Source organism: Pyrgilauda ruficollis, unplaced genomic scaffold (genome assembly GCF_017590135.1).
Source record: "Pyrgilauda ruficollis isolate IOZ18807 unplaced genomic scaffold, ASM1759013v1 scaffold33, whole genome shotgun sequence".
Lineage (NCBI taxonomy): Eukaryota > Metazoa > Chordata > Aves > Passeriformes > Passeridae > Pyrgilauda > Pyrgilauda ruficollis.
Window position 1 is genome coordinate 3,619,615 of NW_024524711.1, and position 20,897 is coordinate 3,640,511.

General features: G+C 39.7%; 1 protein-coding gene across 1 annotated transcript in view; it reads right to left on the minus strand.

Annotated features, from left to right (window-relative positions):
• The window catches only part of CDHR3 (cadherin related family member 3), a 56,201-nt gene that overhangs the window by 23,247 nt on the left and 12,057 nt on the right, over positions 1-20,897 (minus strand). The window contains exons 3-6 of the mRNA XM_041474585.1: positions 8,020-8,222; positions 3,505-3,673; positions 1,075-1,160; positions 15-109 (exon numbers count right to left, since the gene is read on the minus strand). Coding sequence (XP_041330519.1) covers positions 15-109; positions 1,075-1,160; positions 3,505-3,673; positions 8,020-8,222 — 553 coding nt within the window. The remainder of the gene's footprint in view (positions 1-14; positions 110-1,074; positions 1,161-3,504; positions 3,674-8,019; positions 8,223-20,897) is intronic.

Consider the following 20,897-nt stretch of genomic DNA (forward strand, 5'->3'; position numbering starts at 1 on the left):
AAATACATTCTCACCAATGTGGATCTTTCTCATAATCAAATTCTTTTGTGGAAAAAATGTCTCCATTTTCCTTGATTGAGAATGGCACTGTTGCAGGGAGCAGTGAATACTGAAATAAAGAGAACAAGAAATCAATCTTTTTATCTTTAAACATCTTTCCATTCATTCCTTGCCTTGCAGAGCAGGGAAAGCTACAAAGGGTCATGCACCACGTGAATAAGCTGCAAAAGCCACTGAGCAGATCTGTCCAAGGTGTACCAGCAATCTTTATTTGCAGCTTCCTATGCCTCGGATGTGTCAGGGCTTAGAGGGCACATGGACCTCACTGCCAGTGCTTTCACACACCAAGCAGAGCTAAACCCCCACAGTTCTGCTTCCCTCCTCACCAGCTGGGTTTGCCTGGGCAAAGGCTGAGGACAGACTTCAAGCTAATTGCTTTCTTGAATAGCACTAAACATGGAAGTAGCATCTTTGGGTTCAGTTCTTGAACGTACTGTATTTTATAAAGCCAAACTAAATAAAGCAAAGATATAACATAATTCTCAGCTACCAACTTATCATTTTCCATAAGTTTTTATGAATAGCAAGAGTATTTTCAGATCAGCCAACATATTTTCATAACTGGAGGTAGGTCACATCTTGTTCTGGGATTGTCAAAACCTGATATTCATTTGCCTTCTGATTTCCCTACTGTCTCATTTAAAAGAATTTATATTGTGATACAGAAGGTTAAAAATTTTATTTACTTTTAGTCACTCTAATCTACAAGAAAGATTTTGTAAGCCTTTTTGAGATTTTAAATTCACAATTTCTACTGTCTCTCTAATTAACTATATCAAATTCTGCCTTCAATATCCCTTAATTTTGGAAGGCTGAGAACTTAACATATAGTTCATGGCCAAGTATTAAGGGTGATTTGTCTTAATTTAATATTGAGAATGTTTCTTTTATTCCAGATTGAACTTTTTCATGTGTTTCTGATAAGGAAGGCAATTGTTGAAAGATTATGGTAATTCACATTTCAGACACAGCAGATTATATAATCTCTGGAGATTTTTGTTTAATACAACTTACTTTGAGTTTCGCATTTTCAGGATCAGCCGCATCAACTCGGTAAATGCGTTCTGGAGGTGTCCTTTCCAGCACATAGACTGTCACAGCTGCATGGATGTAAGACTAAGTGTTATCTGAATAAAAGCAAAGGGCACAGCAGCAAAGACACTGATGCACTGAAGCTGTCAGAATGTATTACTGCCTGCTGCACCATCTCACTTCACAAGTGTAATTCCAAAATCATCACAAAGATCACAGATACTCAAAAGATAAAAAGAAACCAATTACATATCTGTAAACAGGCAACCACCACTGCAATATGAATTGTCCCTCCAAGGCAAAGACTGATCTTCCCTTATGGCCTATCTTGAGTTGTTCACGGGTTATGGAGTAAATTATGCATTTGGGCTACATCTGTGGGGGTTTTTTACTATGCAGATGGGAAGCAGTCCTGTGCTAGGTCCTCACCACCATCCCCTTCCTGTCCATACCCTGTGCCCTGCCAGGAGATCTCAGAGCCTTTCCTCTTTATTTCTGCTTTTCCTTTACACCTGTGAGGCAAATAAGTAGCAAATGGTCTGCACTGACTTAAATGTTTGCTTTACTAAGGCTGATAATTCAGTGCAAGGTACATTTCTTTCAATGCCAGGGATTCTCACAGCTGGGCTATCCCATACTGGACCACTGGCAACAGGCTCATCTCTCCTTGGGCAGAGTAATTAACAGGACAACAGATCTTCAGATCACATTATTTGCTTTATGCCCTTTTGTGTCTGCTGGATCTGCTCTTTCTGGGCTATTAATCTCCACTGTGACCCCTACTGACTGCTGCTCCTCATCAGAGCAGTGGGAATCCCAGAGTAGCGTAATGAGTTGTTCCCAGAGGACAACAACATGAATACAGAGTTTAATGAGAGGGAGATGCTTTTTCATAAACAGCAAATGTGCAATTAGTGTCTAATTGTGGCTGGTACTGTAACTAAAGCCACACAGTTAGACAGATCAGACATCTGTGCTCACCAATTTATGGCAGCTCTAGCTGAGAGTTAAGCTGATGCCTTTATTTGTAACAAGCTCCCACGTAGTGTGTTTCATGCTGTGTCGATCCCCCGAAGTGTCAGATTTAATTATTATTAGATTCCAGTGGCACCCATGATATGCAAGGCACCAGCTATACTGAGAAGATGACACAGCCTCTTCCCTGGGGGAAGCTAATTTGCTTTACAAACTAAGTATTGTATGGAATCAGGGATGTCAATGTGCTCAGGAGGCATCAGTGAGGAGGGCTGAATGTGAGCAGGCTGCTCTGAACACATGATGAACACATCCCTGAGCAGCAGGAAAAAGTCAGGATGCAGGTGGGCTTCACCACTCTCGTGTGGTCAGTGCAGACCTGGGGTTTAGCAGCCAGCTCTGAATACCAGCCACAAAGGGATCACAGTCTGGCATTTTCAGATTTTCTAAAACTAAGTATTGAAGGAGGCTAGGCCATACAGTGCTGATAGGACAGCAAGTCTTCAAACAGGTTCTCAGTCCTTTAAGGAGTGAACTGAACTGTTCTGTCTGCATGTGAACACACAATAAACAAATCATTATATTCTGATGCATCTGGTACAATTTTTGCAGGTCTTCTTCATTAGTAAATAAGCAAGATAAAATCTCAGGGAGTAGGACAGTTATTTCCCATTCTCTCTGTCAATGGCAGTGTCACTCACATCAGGTATACAGCACAGCTTGCAAAGCCTGCACTGGCCACAGCTGCAGTTCAGGCTCTCCAGCCTCATTCCAAAGGCTCCTGCACATTCCTCCCCCTTGCACCTTTGCCCCTGGCCTAAAAGTCAACTGGTTGACATCAACTGCCCCATGTAGGAGACAGAACTCTCTTCCTCTTTCCATTTGTAACACCACAGATCACAGTCTCTGAGGCCTCACTCTTAAGACTGATTTCCAACTTAATTTCTCATGTGAAGGTGCAAATGCAATATGCAGATATAAAACATCTGCAAAGGAAGGTTTTTGTGTTTTTCCACAGAAATTCTTGCACATACAATATGCACTTGTTGAAATTTATCTTGCTTGTCCAAATCAGTCCAGTTTTCAACAAACTACATACTCAATGGCTATAATCCCAGAAAACTCCAATTTTCTAATTTAAAAATATGCATTTAATGGGGTTTTTTTTCTCTCAATTCTTCAGCAGCTTCAAAATGGCTAAAGAATTTTGTTTTAATTTCAAGAAAAATTGTGCATATCCAGAGCTGAAGCATACCAACTCTTTGTGTAAAACAAAGCTCTAATAAAAAGAGTGTCCTGTTCCTTCCTTGTTTTCCTAAAGGAAAATGCCTAGACTACCTTACAGGTAGACTACAGGCACTTTATGAGCTCAATTTTTTTTTAAGCTGATGTCATCTTTTCAAGTATTGTTCTTTTCAAATTCTACCATTATCTTACTTTGAATTGCCATATTTCCTCGAAATACAGGATGTTCATTTTTGTCTGTTACTTGAATAGTCAATATGTTAAGGTCAGTTCTTCCAGTTGCATCTTCAACAAAAATCTCCAAATCAAAACTCTTTGGCATAGTTTCATAATCTAGGACAGGGTTTCCAGTGGTAACAACCTGAAAATAAATGATTATTATTAGCACATGATGCAAGAGATGAAACTTGCAATCCAAATGAGCGAATACAAAAAAAGAGACACTTTCAATCTGTAAAGAGTGAGTGTTTAAGATAATCTTTTACTTGTTGGCACATTTCTCATCAGTGGCAAAAATGTGACAGAAACAGACTAAAGAGACCAAAATGTTATGTGGCTTCATGGAGCAATTCAAAGATCTTTTGTGTGAGGAGCAGTTTGAGGAGGAGATAGCCCTGAAGAAGCTGCCCTGCCTCACAGCTTTTTCTTCGAGTTCAGGACTACGTCTTGCAGGTATGTGTCTGTTTCAAGTGTTTTCCTTTCCACATCATGCTCCAGGAGCATTCAAGGTGTGATGAGACTGAGAATTCAGAGGAAGCCTTGCAAGACAGAAGGGCAGCTTCACTTTTTCTGTGAATTAAGAACATTCTGTGAATGAGGAGGAAGACCTTTTACTTGAAATAAAGACCCTTGTAGGCAGGAGACCATATAGTCTAGCAGCTACCAGAACCTTCCTTGTGTAACCTGCATCTGGGGGAAGACTTGCAGGAAAACCAGAGAAGAAGGTAGCTCCATGGGTACATTATCTGAGAGAGGCATCATAATTGTTTGAGGAAAACCCTGAACAAATTGAAAAATTAACATAGGCCTTGAGTTTTGCAAGATTGATAAGGCAAAAATTTGGTTTATTTTGTTTTGGGGATTTTATTTCAAAGGCTTCCAGCTCTGCATATTGCCTCTTAACACAGAATATGTACTAGCACAAGACTGACATTCTATGAAAAAAAGTAAAGTGCAATCATTCTGGATTTAGGATGAGTCCAGAGCAATAGCAGGATGCTGTTGCCTCAGTCTTCACTGCTGAAACCAATAGGTCTTCCTTTTCTTGGAAAAGAAAGGAAAAGGTGACAGTTAAGCTTTTTGTGTGGCTAACAAACTGTGAAACTTGAACACAGTAGCAGAGTGCTGTGAAACTGGAGAAGGAAAACTGTTGGGGCTCATGAGTGTATGTGACAAGTAGCATGTCAGTGTATTTACAATACTGCAGAATAAAGGAGGCTGAAGAGTGTGCACAAGAAAAACAATGCAATAAATACTTGGGTTGAGATGAGATGCTGTGGGCCAAAGGACAAACGCAAAAGTGATGTCAGCACAGTTAGAAGACAGAAGTCAAAATAGAGACAAATAACAAAGAGTTGGAGGGGAGTGAAGAGAAGCACAAATGTTTTGTGCCTTCTGGTACATAAAACAGCTTCTGTCTGGAACCTCATGGATCTTTTTGTTACAATACTGCAAGAGAAAATAACTGTGTCCTGGATGGTCTTCTCTCCTCCTACTGTACAGATACAAGTTTCCTATAAAAGTGATGCTAACACAGAAGAGACATTCTAAAAAGATTGTCACAACAGTGGCAAGCTTTATGTTCAAAATGAATATTTGATGGAGATCTAAATACTGTAAACACATACAATGAATTCAACATTTTAAAGTGTCCAGGTCTAAGCAGAAGTTATGTGTTCTGGAGATCATCCCTCCAATTCACAGCCAAATACTTTCCTTGGTGCTGTAACTACAGCCAGACTAAATGTGTCTAAATACACATCTTCCACCCTCCTTTATAAAGGCCTTAGAAGTGAAGATGTGAATCTTAATGGTCTCTTTCTACATTGCCTTTGATCCTTTTTGGGTTCAGCCCACTGGTGTAGGCTGTGAGCCAGAATTCACCTTTCCTTCAGGTAGGAGCAAAACATACTGATAAAGGCAGGACTGCACACAATTGAAGCAGCTGTAAGCTTCATGAAAGGGGATCTAGAGTCACCCCTAAACTGTCTATCACTCATTTCACATGAGAATTTCACTGCTCCTTACTCCACCACCAATATGTTCACACAGCACCACCAAGAGCACCCAGGTAGTTTCAAGCATCAGCAGATTTTTGTGCATTCCATGCATCTTCTGCTCTTGAGAACCTTCAAACAGGAGCAAGGTGAGGAGGAAGGGACAGGACTGAGATCTCAGAAACTGTTACTTTCTCAGAAGTCTCAGAATATATCAAGAAATGTGATATTGTTTTCTTCTGCTGCAACAGGACTAAATATGCTTCATAAATACTGAAGAGCCTATCCTAGCAGGTACTCAGTAATCTCATAATTCATTCATTAAATACTGCCTTTTTCTGTATCTTAACAAAGATTTTATGGCAGCAGGTAGAGCTGAGGTGTGTGGTTTTGGATCACATCACTTTTGTGAAATACTGTACAGATCTGCTACAACATAGCATAAGTAATTAAAAGTAGCAATCCTCATCAAATAAATTAACTGAGAACACCCATGTATTTATCCTTGCTTTATGGATTGTAATTAGAACTGCTCTTCTAATTTGCAGAATTTCTATGTAGATTGCTTTATGATTTTTTCATGACTGATATTCACTGGGTCCAACTCTTTGTTCTAGTCTTCCAAGTAACTTAGGAAACATTGAGAAAAGCAACTGTTCAAGAAAAACATAGAAAGGTTCAGAGGCCATTCTGGTAATGTGACTGTGGTATGAAATGGATAAAAACTGGCACTTTGGAAGAAGCAGTCTCCAGTCTCCAGCTTTTTTCATCCTTGTGTCACCCTCCACTGTTCTAGAACAATAATTTCTCTATCATCCTTGCCATGAAAAAAACCAAGAAGGACTTTTTGTCTATTATTTTTCCTCCATATTAGCTTCTCAGTCCCACTCAATTAGCAGCAACATAAATTCTTGTGCGTCATGACATAAAGATGGCATAGGAGAGGAGCAAGCAGGTATATAAAAGGACTGAGGGGTAGTTTTGCACCAGAAGGGATCACTTTAATTTAAAATGCCAAAATGAAGTTTAGGAAGGGATGTATCCATTTCCTTCTGATTGCTATACAGGAGTCAAGGAAAGAGCATGAAGCAGAGTTCAGGGAGGTTTAGGTTAGATATCAGGCAAATGTTTTTCACCCAGAAAGTGGCTGGACACTGGAACAGGCTCCCCAGGGAAGTGGTCACAGCACCAACCCTGGCAGAGTTAAAGAAGTGATTGGACAACGCTCTCAGGCACGTGGTGTGATTCTTGAGGTGTCCTATATAGAACGAGGAGCTGGATCAGATAATCCTGAAGGAACCCTTCCAACTCAGCACATTCCATAATTCTATGATTCTATGATCCCTTCAGCTGACCAGTCCACGTGTTTGTACAGTCCCACCGTATGCTTCACAGGTGAAAGATGGCTTTTTTGGAAGGTTTTTTAACCATTTCACTGACCAGGCTGGGAAGCAGTAAAGAGCCATCAGAGCTGGCACATGTGAGCTTTGTACTCTGCTGGGAAGCTGGAGCATGGGAGCCACAGCAGCTCCCTGCAGGCTCATCAAATCCATGAGCCAATACCACCCAGGGCCACAGCCTTTCCTTTCCCAAATTTTCTCCCAGAATCACCAGCAAAGAGAACTAGAAAAGAGCTGTTGTATCAATCTGTGAAAACCTGAACTTCCTTGGAAACACCCAGAAAAGGATATCAAACCACCTTTTTAAGACTCTGCACCATTTTTCTCTGTATCTATTAAAGCCATCCTTCAGTGTCACTGCTCAGGCTCAGACATACAAGCAAGTTGCAATGGGATGACAAGTTATCATGTGTCTGAACACTCATTGCCTGTGACAAATGTGAACTAATGCTTGCTGATTTATTCAACAATGAAAATCAGCCTGAAGTAATGGAAATTGCTCTGCATTTGCCATAAGACAACAGTGTGCAAAGGATAGAGACACGTCGCAGATGTGTGGAAAGGTGATAACTTCTATGTCAAGATGACTTCCTCATGTGTCACAACCTTTGTTCAGAATTAAAATTTACTTTGATCTAATTCAGCTTCATTTATTTTGGAAGGGAGACAAATTAATTTTAATTCTTGGTGAGAGTGGCCAAACAGAAGCTGTATGTGGATTAACTAAGGCACTTTCATTTCACAGTGACTTCATACATATTAAGCTGAAAAACTTTGGATAAAACCTCAAAACAGAAGCAGATTCTCCATGTTCTTCTTCACCTCTTATTTTCTAAAAATCACATTTTTTTCTATCACAGAATTAATGGAATTATTGTGATGAGTGATTTTTCCTAGATGCAATTAAAAATCATAATTACAATTGCTATTCATCTGTCATATCAATTACTGCATTTTTGAATACCACCACAGTCTGCATTTAAAATTCTTTTCTGATTAAAAGATGAGACATTGTGTACTGTCAGTGCTCAGTAATCCAAGGAAACATCAGCCTACAAGTGAAAATTACTCAAGTTAAACTTAAAACTCACCCTGAATTCAAGACCTCCTTTTGATTTAATGTCAAAAGCTTCTGTGAGCGGATTTGAATTTACTATGGTAGGAAGAATTGCAACACCTTCAGAAGCCAGTGGAGAAACAGTCACATTAAAGTTATAGACTGAAACACCAGCTGCTGAGTTTTCTTCAACAGTGCTTGTTGCAGGTAAGCCCTTAAGCAACTGGGATCTCTTTCCTGCAGATGAAAATGAACATAAAATTACTTTAGCTAACAAGTACACAGCTTTTGTCAAGAGCTGCCATTAAGGAACACAAAATGCCCTGACTTTCTTTTTACCTATGAAAGGGGGTCATGCAATAGGAAATCCAGTGTTAATGGCAAAAGAATCCATCTTTTCTGTAATTCAGTCCTATAGTGTTGTCATCTAGAGTGGTCATTGTTAAAGTATTATTTTACTGCATCATTTGCCTTCATATATATCTTTATACAGAAGCAAAGAAGCCCTAAATGTTTCTATTTTCATTTTGCCCACTAATTAGTGCCTCTGTTCACTGTTACATCAAGAAGTACCTTGAATCACACAGACCCAGATACTAAAGAAACAATGGGTTTTTGCAGCCTACACTATCTGCAGCACCTATTTCCTCCATTTTCCCTCTTCTAATTCTTTCTATGGTAGCTGTGTGCAAGCCTGGCTCTTGAGTAGTGTGAGTTCATAATAATTTCATGGGTGGTACTGTCATGTCTCCTGATTTGAGCAAGGAGGAGCAACCTGGAGTCTTTGGAGAAGATGCAGGCCCACAAAAGCACCATGGTTCAAACCTGCATGGGAGCTGCACATGCTGGTGAGGCATCCAACAGATTTGCACAAGCTCCTTGTTTGTCCAGACCTCTGGACTCCCCAACAAAACTTTTTGCTTTCTCTGTCATTTAGCTTCTAGACTTTTGGTATTTTTGACAAAGGCCTGTTGTGCTTCATCTTATGAAGAGTGTCTAGAAAACTTTAATCAGGACTGCTTTTGATGCCCTGAAACAACACTTCAGTAATCTCACATCCCTGAGCCAACAATGTACCTCAACACCGGACTGTGGCAGGGCTGACTGTTGCTTGGGGATGGATGCTTCACTGACTCATCCAAAACACTCTCCAAGAAAGCTGGCTGCATTCAGCCAAACTTTCTGCACAGTCTGTGCCAAGAGGGAGACAGATAGTGCCCACTCAAGGGTCTGGACAGGCTCTCCATACACCAGCAATTACTGTAGCAAAAGCCCCATGAAGTCTTTTTTTTTTTTTTTTTTTTTTTTGCTGCATAGTGCAAGGTGAAAAGCTGCTAGAGGAACTAGTCTGAGACCATTAGAGCTGCCCAAGGGCCCCCCCACAGCTGCATGGAGATTCTCATGCTCTCACACTGCAGATACAGCAGGTCCATGGGTCACTGATCCAGCTGGGATTACTCTGGCATTTATGGAAAAAATTACATGGGAGATACTCTACAGGTGCAGGGTGGGATGTGGGACACTGTGAGGTGGGAACTGCCTGAAAGAGTGAATCTGAACAGGTCTGAGTTCAGCTGAGCTGTTACTGATTTTTGTCAGCAGGAGCAAGATACAGTGAAAGACTAATTTTTATTATTGTTATTACAAATTCTGGAAAACATCATCAACAAAAAATCACCCCTGCAAATGAGGCTGGGCTGAGAGGGGCTTCTGGAAATACAGTTCAATAAGTGGAGCTGAACTTCAAATGTAATCTCCTGTGGACAGCACTTGATGAATTCAGCTCACTCATCAAGCCACAGTTCATTAATGGAAACCATTTATAAAAAAATGGAATAATTTACAGTATTTGGAAATGTAGAAAGGAGTTGCTATTTTTGTATTATGTCCAAAGATTGCATTGGCTGTTTATTCAGAACTTGTCTTTCTAAATCAAAAGTTCTAACTTCTTGCTCTTTATTTTAACTGAAATTTTAGGTGCTGCATATGAATGGCTTCTTCTTTTTCCAACAAATTTTACAAAAACTCTCCTTCCATATTCACAAATCCTTGCTTACCTCTTTACTGTGCAGAACAAAATATTTCTGAAGCAATTTAACACATTATTTATCAGAATTATCAATGACAATCTTTGACAAATGATGAATCCAAGACAAAGCAATAATGAGATTATTTTGGAGAAGTTTATGTATATTTAAGACTTATTTATCTGTGATGCGCCAGTCTTTAGAGTGTGCTTGAGTAACACCTTCAAGATTTTCTCTATCCACAACCATGCAGGTCAGAAAAATGCTATTTTTCAAACAAAGCTGAAAGTGGCAGCCAGTGTCCTAATCACAGTTTTGGGAACATCAGGAAAACCACTGAATACTGCCAGGTTCCTGAGGGATGGCAGAACTCCTACAGTTCCTTGAGAGCAAAATGACCCTACCTGAGCAGGTAGCTCACAGCGACACCAGTGCTTCGTGTGCCACGCAGACAGTTTGAAGATCTACTAAGTTGCTAATGTACAAATACTCATCTTGGCAAATCTCCCATGTATTTACACTGATCAAAGTTAGTTATGTTATACTACAAATATTGTCCACAACTTTCTTTCTGTTTGGCCCTATTTGGTTGATTATTTTACTTTATCAAAGAGAAATGTTATCAATATCTAAAAGGAGGATATTGGAGTGTAACTACTAGTTATTGTTTCTTGGAGAGCTGACCTCCTTTCCCACTCCAGTGCTGTCACACTGAGCAGTGGCTATTAGAAATGAAGTGCCTCAGCCAAAAAAGAGTTTTAGCAAAGAGTCATCTTCTCTTCATTATACTGCTGTAACCACAGAGCCCAATCTATTTCAGTAGGAAAATAATTGTTACTTGATTTTTCCCATCTGTGTCTGATCCCTAAATATGTATTATAAAGTTCCCTAGAGAAAGTATAACAGCCAACAGTGTTCTAATTTTAGCAGCATAATGAAATCATGTTCTTACCAGACACTACTCCCAGCAAAATTAGGAAAAGGAGCATGCTCTTCATTATCTTTATGACCCTGTCCTTCATGTTCCCAGGATGCAAACTGAAAGAAGATCACAGTATGTTTTCCCCAGTTTACACCAGCTCCACCTAAATTCTTCCTCTTTTTCATGTTGTGCAGTAAGAAATGAAACAAAGGACCCGTGTCTCTAAGGGAGTTTCCAAACACTGTCAGCTTGTTTGCTTGTCAGGGAACTGCTCCTTGCTGACACTTCACTCACAGCCCTGGTCTGTACTTGGGAAAACAGTCATTAATTGTCCTTTCACTATAATCATCTTATTCAATGGAGCATTATGAAGAGAATCTAGTATGTTTTAAATCTGGAAATACCATGCTGCTTTCACCACACTGGCAATGAGGTGCTCTCTTCACTCACCAGAATCAAATACTCGTGGTTTTTTACCCAAAACAAGAACCTGAAGTTTTCTTATTTCTCTGACTACCAGAGAATCACTCAGAACACACATACCATATACTTGGAGGTGAGGCATGTGTACATGATGAAGTTTGTACATGATGCAGCTTTGCTGTAGCTGTCTCAGGAACACCATGGGCCCCCACAGAAGTGCACTGGTTCCCTTAGACTAGGCATTTAACTTGCTAGCCCACAATACAACCAACTTTTTTTTTTTTAAACTAAGGACAGTTCTAGTGTTATTTCATGGAACATAGGAGAGAAGTGACACGAATACTGGAACTGGGTGCAATATAGGTGCATTAGAATTGACTCATAGAATAATTTAGCCTGCAAGGAACCTCTGGAGGTCACCTAGGCAAATATCCTGCTCAAAGCAGGCTTAATTAAATCAGGTTGCTCAGGGATTCATCTAGTTGATTCTCAACACCTCTGCACAAACTTAGCAGCTCTGCTAAGAAGCAGAATTTTGAGATTCAGATTTAACACAGCTGTGGAGAAACCTGACTGATTTGTGACCTAAGCTGGCATCTCTAGATGTGGTTTAACCTCTGTGGTTGTCTCTCTGAAAGCTGACAGTAGCTCAGAAAGTTCTGTCCCTTGCTTCTGTGTTTGGTGTAGCATGAGCATGTTAACTGAACCTGCTGAACACAAGCAGCCAGTTTAACACCAGGGCAGGCACTGCCTGTGCCTGCTGCATTCACACCTCAGGCTGTGGTACCTATGTGGCCCAGAGAATTCTGCTGACACAATGGACCTGGAAAAGATGCATCAGTAAAGCCCACTGATTGGAACTGAACCGTACTTACATGTCACATACTGATTTGAGGAATCATGAGAAACTTTATGGCTAATCTGCATCTATTTTAAAGTGCTTCTAAGACCTTGTAACTATTTAAAGTGGATGTGGCCACACAGTACCATTTGGGAGCACAACTTGTAGTACCAAGGAAGCTGATCTTCCTTTGTCCCAGGAAATGTGTGCCTAGACTTCACATTAATAAAAAAAGTGCATGGAAAATCTCATTCTCATATGACCTAGTTATGCTGATAATAATGTAAATATATTTATTTTGTCAAAAAATTCTAACCTGTCCCTTCACCTACCAGATCATTGCCCATCCCTTCATATGCATTTCCTGAGTTCACAAAGAAGCTTTTGGTGTGACTGGACACCTCACAAAGATGGGGTCTGTGTGCACAGCATGAATCAGGCTTGTACAATGTGATGTCTTGTACAGTGATCTTCTACTAATTACCAGGACACTTATAAACTGCCGCTAGTTTTATTCCCTCCTTTTAGTTGTAATGTGTAACATATCCCATTATAAGGCTGTTTCTTTAAGTCTTGAAAAAACTATAGAGACATCTGGGACAAGTTTCAAAATCTTTCAGATATATTTCTAAATTTTCCTCATTTAACAAGGGATAGGACTGATTCCATCCTATGCTCTGGATAGACAAGACTTCTCCAGAACTCAGAGGTCACAATTTTATCCTTTATTTTCTTTCTTTTCTTCTTAGGCTGGGGTTTGGTGGGGAGGAGGGGGATTTGTTTTTGGTATGGCTTGAGGTGTTTTTTGTTCCTATAAATATATTTTTCTTCTTTGTTTTGGTCCTCTTTCTGACAATGTACACAGATCTACTTTCAGTGAGGATTCAAAGTCCATAAATTTATGATACAGACACTATAGAGAGATACAGGAGACATGTATGGAAAAGGCATCAGGAATGTACACATGCTTGAAATGTTATCCTGAGCCCAGCTTCACCTGGGAATGCAATGGGTAATTGTTTCAGGTACTAAGTGAATACCCATAGAGTAGTTAATTTCTGCTTTCCCTCTGGGGCTTTAAGTAGTTCCTGTTAAGCCTCATGGTTCAAGGATGTTGTGAGGAGACTGTAAAGGTGACCACGGAGATGAGGGGAGAGCCAAGCAAGCATGCAGGAAGGGGAGTGTGGAGAGCAGCTCACATGGGTGGAGTGAGGGTGAGCAGAAAGGGCTCTGGCTCCTTCTTCTTCCTTGAGTCCCTTCCAGTAGGTCTCATTACTTTCCTTAGATCCCTCATTTCTTATATTCCTCCAAGTGGATTTCTGTGGTTCTCTGTACAACCTGTCAGATTGTGAGGCATGAAGTGAAAGGGTAGCCAGAATTAAAAGAGAGCCTAGAAAAACAAGTAGAGAAAAGCATACAAGCTGGTTAGGAACAGGTGAATTAGGAAAAGGTGAGCAAGGCAGAAATTCTCTGGCAAGTCTAGCAACAGCAGCACTTACACTGCAAGGAGGTCAGGAATGAGCTTCCTGGGAATATAAAGCAACTAGATGAAGAGAGGTCAAGGCAGCACAAGCAAGAATACAACTAGGGAGTTTTCAGGCAAAATAGAGGGAAGATTAATTTTGGACAAATGAAGCGGACAAAAAAAAAATTGAAATTCGCTGGTTTTCAAGATGATTTGCAACTTTATTTGGGTGCTTTGGAGCAAAATAAAATGCACTTCTGAAAAAAATGTCATCTGGATAATGAGGTAAAGTGGAGAATATGAGGAAGATGCAACATCTTTCAAGAGATTAAAGAATCCAGGCTCCAAGGAAAAGATCAACAGGTGGGAGTATGATAGAATGCACTGGTCTGTGCTGAAAACAAGTCCCCTCATACTCCAGCAGTTATACACTCAAGAGATGAAAGCATTTGCCAGAGAAGAAGGAATCCTGAGAGTCTGTCATTTGCAACAAAGAATTTGAGCACTTATTTTAGGACCACTGGAAATATGAAAGGCATTAAGTTAGCAGAGATTGTTCTGATCTTCCCATTCTCTCTGCTTCATCTAGACAAGTGTGATCTGAGACAGACAGATGATTACAAGGACATGAATTCAAGAAAGCTCCAGAGGTACCTGAATGCTCCAAATGTAAAGATCAAGTGACAACAGCAAAGTCACACAGAAACTCCAGAAAAGACAGAGGTCTTAGTCCAACTCCCAAGCTCAATCATGACAACTGTAAGACACCATGACTGCAAAAAACACATGCTAAATATTTTTCTCTTTATGAAGTTCTTGTGCTGCTTAAAAATATTATATTTTCTTCTGCCTTAACAAAACATGGAAGTCAGTGATAACAAGTTTTAATATTCATTCACCCAAGCAAAAGTAGATGTTACCAGCAAGTATTCTGTGTTTTGTGATTTGAGATGAATAATGTGTTGTGGCATAGAACATTTGGTGCCTGCAAGAAATTGTGTCGCTTGACCAGACCAAATATGTTTAACACTTGAATTTTAATCATATCTTCCAAGTCAAGTTCTAGTGCCATTAAAGATACAGTGAAAAATGTGTTGAGGCCAATGAAGTCTTCTTTCTGCACTTACTGGTTATTGGATGAGTGCCTGAACCCATGCAGCAATACTTTGTACCTCATGATACAGCATTTACTGCATATTACACGTTTGTTATTGTAATTCCTTGGCCACCTGAGCTGTTTGGTAAATACATAAACCAGGGTGTGAATAGCAAAAGATGCAAGAGCAACAAGAAAGAATGCTCTGGGAAAATATGGGTACACAAACACTAGGGTTTCTATGTACACAGTGTGATGCACTACATTTAGTCAAGTATTTTATTATATCATCAAGAATTACTTAAACAGGCCTTTGCATCACAAAACATGAAAAACATTCCCTGTTTTATCAGCAAAAGACATTTGATTATTTTTGCAAAAGCAACCTTGCATTTTAGCACACATTAATTATTTTCTATTGACTTTGAAAAAACAACCCACAGAAAAGTGTGCAACTAAAAGAAAAGGGCAGTGCTGGGCACAGGGTGAGGGGTCAGGTGAGGGAGTTTCACATGGAGTTAGATGGGTTTTCACACCTCCATCCTTTGAACAAGAGGAGTGAGAATAATTCACTACTTCCTAACAGTGTGACATTTTGTTTGTTTACAGTTTCAAGAACTTTGAGATCTTCAGCTCTGTGGCTCTCCAGGGACCAGAAGAGGGGTGTGGTATGTAAGGAGGGACATTTCACTCTCTACTTTTGTTTTAGAGTACTTAATTATTGGAAAATCATTATAATGATTGTGGTCTCACAAAAATCAGTGACAAGCCTGGTTTTGAAAGGAACAATTTCAGTAGACCTGGACCTTGATAAAGTGGTACAAATGCAAAATAAATCCTCATCACTCAAAGGAGATGGACAATATTCAGATAGACAATTGCTGGCCCTTTTCCTTGTTGTTCTCTGCTGACTAGAGGAAACCTTTAGAAATATCACAAAGGGAAAGGGTTAAATTCATCTGGGTACAGACAGAATTACTTTTTTACAGTTGCTGAGTTTAGATTATGCTGATTTTATATGAGAACAAACATGAGTGGAAAAATAATCCACTTACAACTGACATGAGGCAACATTATATCTGAGTAATGACATGACTGAATCTGCCACCACATTAATACACAAAAGGCAGCAGAAAACCAGTGCAATATTCCAGATGTATATATTTCTTGCCTGTGGATTTGAGCATCAACATCATGGAACAGCCTGAGACCATAAGAGCTTTCTTAATGAAGCAGAAGATCCCACACAGTAAACCTAGTGTCCAATAAATGTTTCGACAGAGAACTATGAAGCTGTAAAGGTAGGTGGATGAACACACAGAGATTTTTAAAAGCCCTGAAGCCCAAACTGAGTTTAGTCACATAAAACCTGGCTGTTATAATATGAGCTACATGGGTGACAACAAGGAAACAAGGTCAGGATGTGTCCCTTTGCTGTGTATGGCTCCCCTGACCATTGCAGGAGCTGAGGGAATATTGCCATCTAGTGCCACGCAGAAATCCAGGTGTCTAAACAGAAAAGAGCCATTTAATTCAGGCAACAGTTTTAATTTAATGCAGGCAACAGTTACAAAGCATCCTAAAACCCAGGGATATTATGTGCCAGGGACATAATTTTGGTCACTGTCTTTGCCAGGCTTGCTATTAGAAAAGGTACATTTTCTCCTTTTAAAAAATGACTGTGTTGTGGGAGCTGAGTCACAACACTTTGGAGGAAAGACCCTGTTTAGTTGTTTTGAGGTTGTGAAAAAGTGCAAAATATTCTCATAGCAGTTTAGCAAGTAGCTGCCAGAATTATGGGATGCTGTTGAGAATGGGATTTTTCTTGCCTGTCTTAAATTTACTAAAACACAGACCTGTATATGTCATTGTTCTATGGCCACCTTAGACTTGTTTTGGAAACAAAGAGGCACTACTAGGGCACAACTGGTGTGACCAGCTTCAGCAGTTGCATTTAGGATGGGAAGTGATGTACTTTTGAAACATCTGTTTCTCTGCAGAGACAACAAGGGGAGTTTGGGATGTCTGGTTCTGATGTTTGGAGCCTTTGAACCTTCAGTGCCTGTCTCTCTGGACCATTTTTTAACCAGATAGGCAATAATTTTGCGGATCTGTTGGTGGAAAAATAAATACCACCTTTAGACTTCTAAAGCCCATGATCTCCATTGTGTGATTCTCATGGAGGTTGTGAGGACACGTGCTCCCACAGAAGCTCCTGCTGGCCTGTACCAGGGCGCTCGCTGCTGGGCAGGCGCACGGGGCCATGGCACATCTCCCATTCACCCCTGGGTGCAGCAGCTTTATGAACTTCCTCCTGCTGCCATGCCAGAAAGGGCCCTTTGGGGGGACAGAGCAGTTCAGTTCCCTTCAGCAAAAACCCTGCTGGCCCTGAGATGAGGGGGTTTTTAATCAGCACATATGCTTGAGATACTTTTAATGAGGCCATCAACTCGCTTATCTATGCTACCAAATACATGCCAGATTATAACAATTTTCAGCCATTGCCCATCTGGAGCAGATTCAAACCAGTGGTTGATTTTCAAAAGCGATTTGAAAATCAAAATCAGTGAAGTAATCAAATCTTCCAAATCTGCAAATAATGTCCAGATTTTCAAGCCAGCAACATCATGTTTATAAATGTTGACTTAAAATTACTTAAATGTCCCACCAGTGCCTCTGAGTTAATTGCCATGTTATTGCTTGTGACTGCGACTTTCCCACTATTTCTGCCCCCTAGCCATGTAAAGGAAAGGATTAAATCACAAAGAATCAGAGTCAATAATATAAAAGAATATTGTTTTTCAACCTGAGAAAGTTTTAGACACACACCACTCCTTTTCTTTTAAATAGCATGAGTGCCAATTAAGTAAGAAGCTGCTAAGTTAATTTTATATATATAAGTATATATGCTTATATTTTAAAATCCATTATTTCACATCAGCAGATATAAATCCCTACATCAAATATACATCCTTTCCTTTTCTACACTGATTTTAAATACACTGCAAAAAAAGTGTATCTGAAGTTACTCTGAATGAGGAATTGTTTAGATAATGAAATGTCTCACAATAATAGTACCGTATATAGTTACTGATGTCAAACTCTGCCAGGATTTTTAGGGTTATTTTCTTTGCTTTTGCTCATTTGGCAAAGTCCTTAAATGTGGTATTAGAAAAGAAATAGAATATGTGCACTCTCCTGAGTGTCCATAATGTGAATTAAAATTCCATCTAAAAAGGAACCTGAAAAGCAAGGGTTGTAGATTTACAAACACATTTTAAAGCACCTAGAAATGTGACTTTCCAAAGCCCTCACTCTTATCCTCTCAGTTCCCCATAACTAAGTTTGGCTAAAAAAATGTAAGCTAACAGCTTCCAGAAATAAATAGCAAGAAACTGGCAGTAAATTCTGGAACTCCCCCATACCTCTTAGTCTACAGGGACACAGACTGACCTTTCAGATGCAACCCAAACCCAAATGATTTCCTCAGGCTTTTGCCTGACTCAGACAGTTTGGGTGTTCTAGGCAGGCAGGAAAGGATTACTAACATCATCTATATCTTACTTGCTGTATTTAAGAGGCTGACTACTGCTGGATCCAGCACAGAGACAAAGCTCTTATTGACTTCACTGGGATCTGGATCAGTCTTTCAAAGTTTGAAGGAGCTGGGGAAGTGGCAGGAAAGGAGCAGCAGTGGGATGATATGCCAAATCCCTTTAAGAGTCAAGAGGTGAACACCCCAAAATGTCCACACACCCAGCAGTCCAGTTGGATGAAGTCTTAATGCAGAGAAGGGTGATGTCCATTTAACCTGAACATCAGCACCTATGGATCTTTTGTTTCGATCAGCATTAATGGCAAGTGGCAGGGCTTGCCTTTTTTACCTTGCTGATATTTGCAACATCTGAGACTGTTTCCTTGCATAAAATACTTTTCTGGGCATGGACATTTTTCTTGATAAAACCAGACTAAGCTGCACTGTCCACTCAGTTGTGTCACATTAACCTGGGCTGTCTCAGGCTAATGCACCTACACAAGTGCTGGTGTGGATGCACAGGGAACTGGATCCATGAATTGAGGCTGGATAAGAACTGAGCAAGTGGACGATATGTACAGGAAAAAATGGCCAGGAAATTGGGGTCTGAGCAAAAAAATTCCTGAAACACGCCCTTTGATTATATTCACAGATGTGCAGTAATGCTGGTCCAGTTTGTGGGATACACCAAAAATGGGGTTTTAAGGGCCCTGAAGCCCCAAATATTGTTGTTGTTTGTGACTACAGAAATTTAGCCTTGTTTCTGCTTTTTTTTTTTTTTTTTTTTTTTTAAGTGCTAAACATTATACTGTTAGCTTTTTTCTGTTGAATTAAATTCTCTGTGAAATAGCAGAGGGACAGTCACCATGTCCCAGCAAAATTGTTTGTTTGTAGCAAATTATTTTCTATTCTTAAGGATAAAGAATTTAATCAAGTGTCAGAAACAAACAACATCTTGACAGATTAGCAGGATTGCTGCTGTTAAAATAAATTTGTTGCCAGATTTGTTTACAAAACTTATTTTTTCAGGGATGGGTGAACTTCCTGGCATTTGCCAATCTTTTGAATAAATATTGTGGAGGATTTATAAAATGAGAATTAATTAAAACTTTTCCTGTGAGTGCAAACCAGACATTTTGCTCACTGTAAATAAATTGCTTGAAAGCTAAAGAGAAGACTTTGAAGGAGGTGGGTGGAGAGGCAAGGAAATTTGAGCACTGTCTTTCCTTTTCCAAACAAAATATGGGGTATAACAACTATGACTAATACAGGAATTGTAATTTATATATCAGATTTTATATATCCATTTTTAACTTTCTTTGCAGTTCTGAATTGACCTCAAGACATTTCACTACAGCTTTCAAGCTTCTCAGAGATTTGTTTATTTTTCTACAAATCTTTTTGGTTTGGCTGCTTCTGTATGATATGTGGCAGAGGTGCTCATTTCTGGATGTGGAGCTTTTTGATACTGCCTCTTATACATGATTTGTGATGCTTTAAGAAGGCCTTTCAGTGTTACCTTGGGTGGTATCACCACCTCAGACAAAGAGATAAGCTTACTGCCATCATCCATTCATTCTGCTGGGGTAAGAGAAAGAATCAGATCATGAAAGGCGTATCCTAGCCAGGGGGAAAACAAAGTATTTGCATTCCACCTTTTCATTCACTGCAAGTTGGTTTTATTGGTGGGATTTTGGGTGTTTTACTGTTTTTATGAGTGATCATGACAAAAATATTGTTCATCTATGAAAGAGCAGACAGCACTTTTACTCTTTCATAGATGAAGTCAAGGAAGTGTTACTAAAGAGCCTTAGAATCATTTTTCAGTAACTCCTTTGGAAAGGAATTCCAAAGATAGATTTTGAACCAAAAGGAAAACATTCCTCCCACTTAGATGAAGATTTTTCACTTTTTTTTTTTCTTTTTTTTTTTTTTTTTTTTTTTTTTTTTCCCCTGGCCCTAATGTCCCTAACCGAAGAAATTAGTCTTGGACAAAAGCCTTCAGTGCTACAATTTGGAATACATTGTTTCTGACAAAGCCAGGGGCAGATGTCAGTCTGGCAAAGGATAGTCTGCAAACAGCAGCAACAACTCGAGGGACACCAGTACTATCCAGGTTAATTAAGTACACAGGCCATCAGTAAGTCCCACAAATAAATTACAAAATAGTTCATGGATTTCACAGAAGACACAGGATTTTACACCATGCAGTATTCAGGCAAACAGTCTTTCTTAGATTCTTTAAGTATCAAATCAGAAGGATTGATTCTTCCCAGTCACCTTTCCCTAAAAGATTTCCAGCTTTTAAAATTACCATGACTACTCTTAAAGGTTTGATTAGTTAGAGCTACCACACAGTGCTCCTGTACTAATTAAATTAAACTCCACTGGGTCCATCCTTCCAAAGCCTTGTGCATTTGAACAGCGTTTCCCACGGTCATATGCACGGAGCTGCATGTTGGCAGGAGGGATAAGCATCTCTGCTTTAAAGACAGCCTCAAGCTTTTGCTTAAAGAGGCTAACACTGCCACTAGCAACTAGGAAATCCTGGCAGATAGTCCACATGAATATCTCTTTCTATATTTGCACAATGTCAAGCACAC